At 44.7% G+C, this 4,879-nt stretch overlaps 1 protein-coding gene across 1 annotated transcript in view; it reads right to left on the bottom strand.

The window, feature by feature from the left end:
- Positions 1–1,156: 1,156 nt before the first annotated feature.
- The window catches only part of LOC128374501 (dentin sialophosphoprotein-like), an 8,782-nt gene continuing 5,059 nt past the window's right edge, over positions 1,157–4,879 (bottom strand). The window contains exons 5-9 of the mRNA XM_053334770.1: positions 4,782–4,817; positions 4,132–4,167; positions 2,374–3,888; positions 1,636–1,683; positions 1,157–1,273 (exon numbers count right to left, since the gene is read on the bottom strand). Coding sequence (XP_053190745.1) covers positions 1,263–1,273; positions 1,636–1,683; positions 2,374–3,888; positions 4,132–4,167; positions 4,782–4,817 — 1,646 coding nt within the window. The 3' untranslated portion in view covers positions 1,157–1,262. The remainder of the gene's footprint in view (positions 1,274–1,635; positions 1,684–2,373; positions 3,889–4,131; positions 4,168–4,781; positions 4,818–4,879) is intronic.

The following is a 4,879-nucleotide window of genomic DNA, read 5'->3' as shown; positions in this document are numbered from 1 at the left end:
TTTATATTTCAATGATTGTGATTTTCTTTCCTTAAACAAGAACAGGTTGAACCAAACACTTGATAAAACATCGTAAGTCATATTTACAAAAAACAAAACACACATCACATCAGTTAGTGAGATTTATTTTAAAACTGTGCCCTCACAAACACATCCTCATGCCCCAACATCGCACAATAAACTAAACTGCTACATTTACACATTTAGCTGCTCTTTAGAAGAAATAAATAAATAAAAATCGATTCTTGTATGAGAATCAATTTTAAGAAATTGCCAGAAAAAAATCACGATTGATATAAAAAACTATTTTTTGGCCCAGCCCTACTATGCGGTCTTGTTTGTTGTGGTTGGTCTCAATAACCCCCCCCCCAACGTAAGCAGTTGGTTCTTCTAGTCCAGCAAAGAACTGGTGCCACTCTGGAACCGGAGAGTCGGTTCTTTGTCTGTGGAAACAGGAAAACCGGTTCCAAATTAAGCACTGGCCCAGAACTAGCACTGGAACTGCTTTGGTGGAAAAGGGGAACTACTGGAGGCTCGTAGTCCAGAACCCACACTTCCTCTTCTGTCTGACACGGAGTCGTGTTTTCTTTGTGAAATGATTTTATCAATATGAGGAGTCATGACCTGAACTCTAAAGCTCCATCACAGCTTTTAACTTATTTAACTTATTTTAACTTTTTATGGTATGTGTTTTAAACTTCACATTGTTCCAGGCTCCATAAATGTGACCTTTATTATTTTCAAAAAGGTTTTTTTTAATGCATTTTTCAGAAGTTCTTAAATGTGTATCAACATGTAAAAAGAAATCCTACCAACATGATGTGTTTCATTCGTTCCTTTTATCTTTTTGATAGGTTGAAGTTACATCTGATGGCTTCAATGTGGGAAGAATTAAATTATAATGAAAGTAAATAGTTTGTTTTTCTCAGTGAAGGTAGATCTAGACTCTCTCAGTCCTGGTCCTGGACTTTGCTGTTCAAGTCACAGACCAGTAACATTTTGCTTTTAGTATATTTATTTTTATTTATCTTATATTAAATGTTATTTTTCTGCTGTGTGAGCAGTCCTGCAAGAAATTAACAATCATAAATCTTCATGCTTCAAAATAAAATGTACTTTATAAACTTTATAAACAATCAAACATTTGCAGGTCTGAATTTAAACTATGATTAAAAAACATGATTTTTGTTTCTTCCATCGAAGAGTCGGCGGAGTGAAGATACCTGAAGCCACCGAGCGTCCAAACTTCAGAGGCCGAGCGTCTATTTCATGACTGCAAGACAAACACAGATGTAAAAAGTTTATAATAATAATATTATGTAACGTAATTATCAGTTCTTAATAAACCATATCATTCAGTCCTGGGTGATGCAGAATTCGAGGACTGATGTCTGTTACAGAAATAATTAGTTATTGATTGGACACTGCTGCTGGAGACATTTATATTTATATTTCATCACGTTAACATGAGTTCAAAAATAACATTTTTTCTGGATTATTAGATTATCTAATTATGGATGATGTATTTCTGCCTGTCAGTGAGAAACTCTAATAATTTATTCAGTCACAGTTATGTGACTGTAGTTCTGATTGGCTGTGAGGCAGTGTGATGTCACAGTGGGGCGGGACCTTTACCCTCTGTGGTGGCGGGGTTGGAGTCGTCCTGCTGCTCCACAGGTGGCGCTGCAACAACACACAAACGGAAATATAATAAATAACAACAATAAAACAGTCTGAGTGGGTTTCATTATGAAGTGAGAAGAAGGATCATTTTCTCATAGACTTCTGTGCAAACTGACTTTTTTTTTAAGCCAGCGCAGCCGCCCCCTGCTGGCCATTAGAGAGAATACAGTTTTCAGGCACTTGCTAATTGGCTTCACTATTAAGACCCAGAACTACCCACAACGTGAGGGTTTGATTGGAGATCCTACTTGTCAAATTATTGTGCCCTCCAAATTTTGGGATTTGGTTTTGTGCATCTCTCATCATCAGTTGGGGCATAGAGGTTTCAGGAGGACACAAACAGAGTCAAAGGCAGTTCTTTTGGTCCAGGTTTAAAAAAGATGTTGCAGGTTACATCAGGTCACACCACGCCTTTCAGGTACCAGGTAAACCAATTCAAACAGTAAAGAAACCCTTTTCACAATCAGAGTTGGCCTCTGCACAGGGACGATGACCAGGGGACCAGCATCACGTCATGTTTCAAGAGCAGAGAGCTCCTGTGTAGTTGCTAAGGTGCTTTTTAGAGCCCCATGCCAATGATTTGAATGTGTGTGTGTGTGTGTGTGTGTGTGTGTGTGTGTGTGTTTGTGTGGGGTGTTTAATTGTTTTATATGAGGTCCAACTTTCCTGTCTCTGTCAGACGCAGTTTACCTTCAGTGGAGTCAGAAGTTTCAGAGCTCTGCTCCTTGGGTCCATCAGTAGAGACATCCTGATTCAGTTCGTCCTCCTCTTCACTGACCTCAGAGGTCAGTGAGTCACCGGTCTCCTGGCTGTCGGAGGTGTCCGTCTCCTGGCTGTCGGAGGTGATCGTCTCCTGGCTGTCGGAGTCCTGGCCGTCAGAGGTGTCGGCCTCCTGGCTGTCGGAGGTGGCGTCCTTACTGTCGGACTTATCGGTCTCCTGGCTGTCGGAGGTGGCGTCCTTACTGTCGGACTTATCGGTCTCCTGGCTGTCGGAGGTGGCGTCCTTACTGTCAGACTTGTCGGTCTCCTGGCTGTCGGAGGTGGCGTCCTTACTGTCGGACTTGTCGGTCTCCTGGCTGTCGGAGGTGGCGTCCTTACTGTCGGACTTGTCGGTCTCCTGGCTGTCGGAGGTGGCGTCCTTACTGTCGGACTTGTCGGTCTCCTGGCTGTCGGAGGTGGCGTCCTTACTGTCAGACTTGTCGGCCTCCTGGCTGTCGGAGGTGGCGTCCTTACTGTCGGACTTGTCGGCCTCCTGGCTGTCGGAGGTGGTGTCCTTACTGTCGGACTTATCGGCCTCCTGGCTGTCGGAGGTGGCGTCCTTACTGTCGGACTTGTCGGTCTCCTGGCTGTCGGAGGTGGCGTCCTTACTGTCAGACTTGTCGGACTTATCGGCCTCTTGGCTGTCGGAGGTGGCGTCCTTATTGTCAGCCTTGTCGGACATGTCGGCCTCCTGGCTGTCGGAGGTGGTGTCCTTACTGTCAGACTTGTCGGACATGTCGGCCTCCTGGCTGTCGGAGGTGGCGTCCTTACTGTCAGACTTGTCGGACATGTCGGCCTCCTGGCTGTCGGAGGTGGCGTCCTTACTGTCCACATCAGTCTCAGTTGTGTCACCATCTTCTTCACTGTCCTTGTCTTGGTCCTCAACCATGCTGTCGTCATTCATCTCGTTGCTGTCTGTGGTCACCTCTGACTCTCCCTCAGCTGGCTCCACCTCCTCTGAATCTTCATCTTCCTTCTCCTTCACTGCCTCCCCCTCCACTGCTTCCTCACTGTCTGCCTCCTCCAGAATCATGCTGTCGTCATCGACCTGGCTTTCGTCTTCGTCCGTTGTGGTTACATCAGAGACAGAGTCATCCTCAGGCTCACCCTCAGAGTCACTGCCAGTTTCTGAGTCCTTTATGTCTGCTGTGGTTTCATCAGAATCGACTTCAGCGTCAGAGTCACCACCGGTGTTTGAGTCATCAATGTCGTCTTTGTTATTGGCGCTGTCGTCCTCGTCTGCTGTGGTTTCGTCAGAGTCGGAGTCAACCTCAGCGTCAGAGTCACTGCCAGTCATTGGGTCTTCCCCATCATCCTCGTCTGCTGTGGTTTCATCAGAGTCAACCTCGGCCTCAGCATTGGAGTCACTGCCGGTGTCTGGGTCCTTGTTATCATCACTGGCAGCGCTGTCGTCAGATTCTACATCAGCTGTAGTGTCTTCAGCATCTAATGATTAAACATTGGACTGGTATCAGTTATGTGATTTAATGTCTTCACCAAACAAACCATCATTGTGAACATTTAGGACTGAACGACAAACAATCAATGTACAACATTTCATTGAATAAACTGAGAACACAGAAGCAAACAGGCTCTGAAAATACTGCTTCATATTCTAAATGTCTGAGCTTCAGTTCACTAACTAACAGTAGAGGAGCTGTTTGGGTTCACTTTGTGAGATCTGATTACCTTCCGTCTGTTCCTCAGAGGCAAGACTGTCAGCGTCTGTGGACACAAACAAATGTGTATTTATGGATTTATTAAGATTTATTCCATTCATTGCAGTATGGCACATACACTGTCAGTCCAATGCAGACTAGACATTTTACCAAGAGAATTTATATCATTCATTATCACAGCAGTCTGTTGTCTCATAGATCCTGATCCTCACTGTAGCTTCAATCAGTCTCATGTTAACAGGGTTACAGATCTAAGAACTATGATTACAAGTCTACCATCCCAACAGATCAATGGAAGACGCCACATCCCACATTTCCACACCTCCCCATTTCACCTGGATAAGAAAGGGAGCTAACTGACTACAGTTAAACACACCAGGCTGTCCCCAAAGCGCCTCACTGTGGATCTGGGAAGGCGTTCACACCTCATCCTGAACTTCAGGGCTGAGGTCCTGATCGCAGACCGGAGAGGACCTCAGGTTAACAACCCACTCCTGAATGTCAGGAAGAGGAGCTGATAGTGGACTTTCAGAAGAAGCAGGTAAAGTGTGTGTAGTGTGTGTAGTGTGTGTAGTGTGTAGTGTATAGTGTGTGTAGTGTGTAGTGTGTGTAGTGTGTGGTGTGTGTAGTGTGTATAGTGTGTATAGTGTGTGTAGTTACCTGGCGGTGATGTCACAGCTTCTCCTGTTTGTTCTTCTACAAAATGAACAAAAACAAAATGAACCTGAGTCTCAGTTTTTCCTTCGTGGTAATAAAAA

This window comes from Scomber japonicus, chromosome 15, assembly GCF_027409825.1.
Source record: "Scomber japonicus isolate fScoJap1 chromosome 15, fScoJap1.pri, whole genome shotgun sequence".
In the NCBI taxonomy this organism is placed as follows: Eukaryota; Metazoa; Chordata; class Actinopteri; order Scombriformes; family Scombridae; genus Scomber; species Scomber japonicus.
Note: the sequence above shows the minus strand (reverse complement) of the source record. Positions and strands in the feature narration are given on the sequence as shown.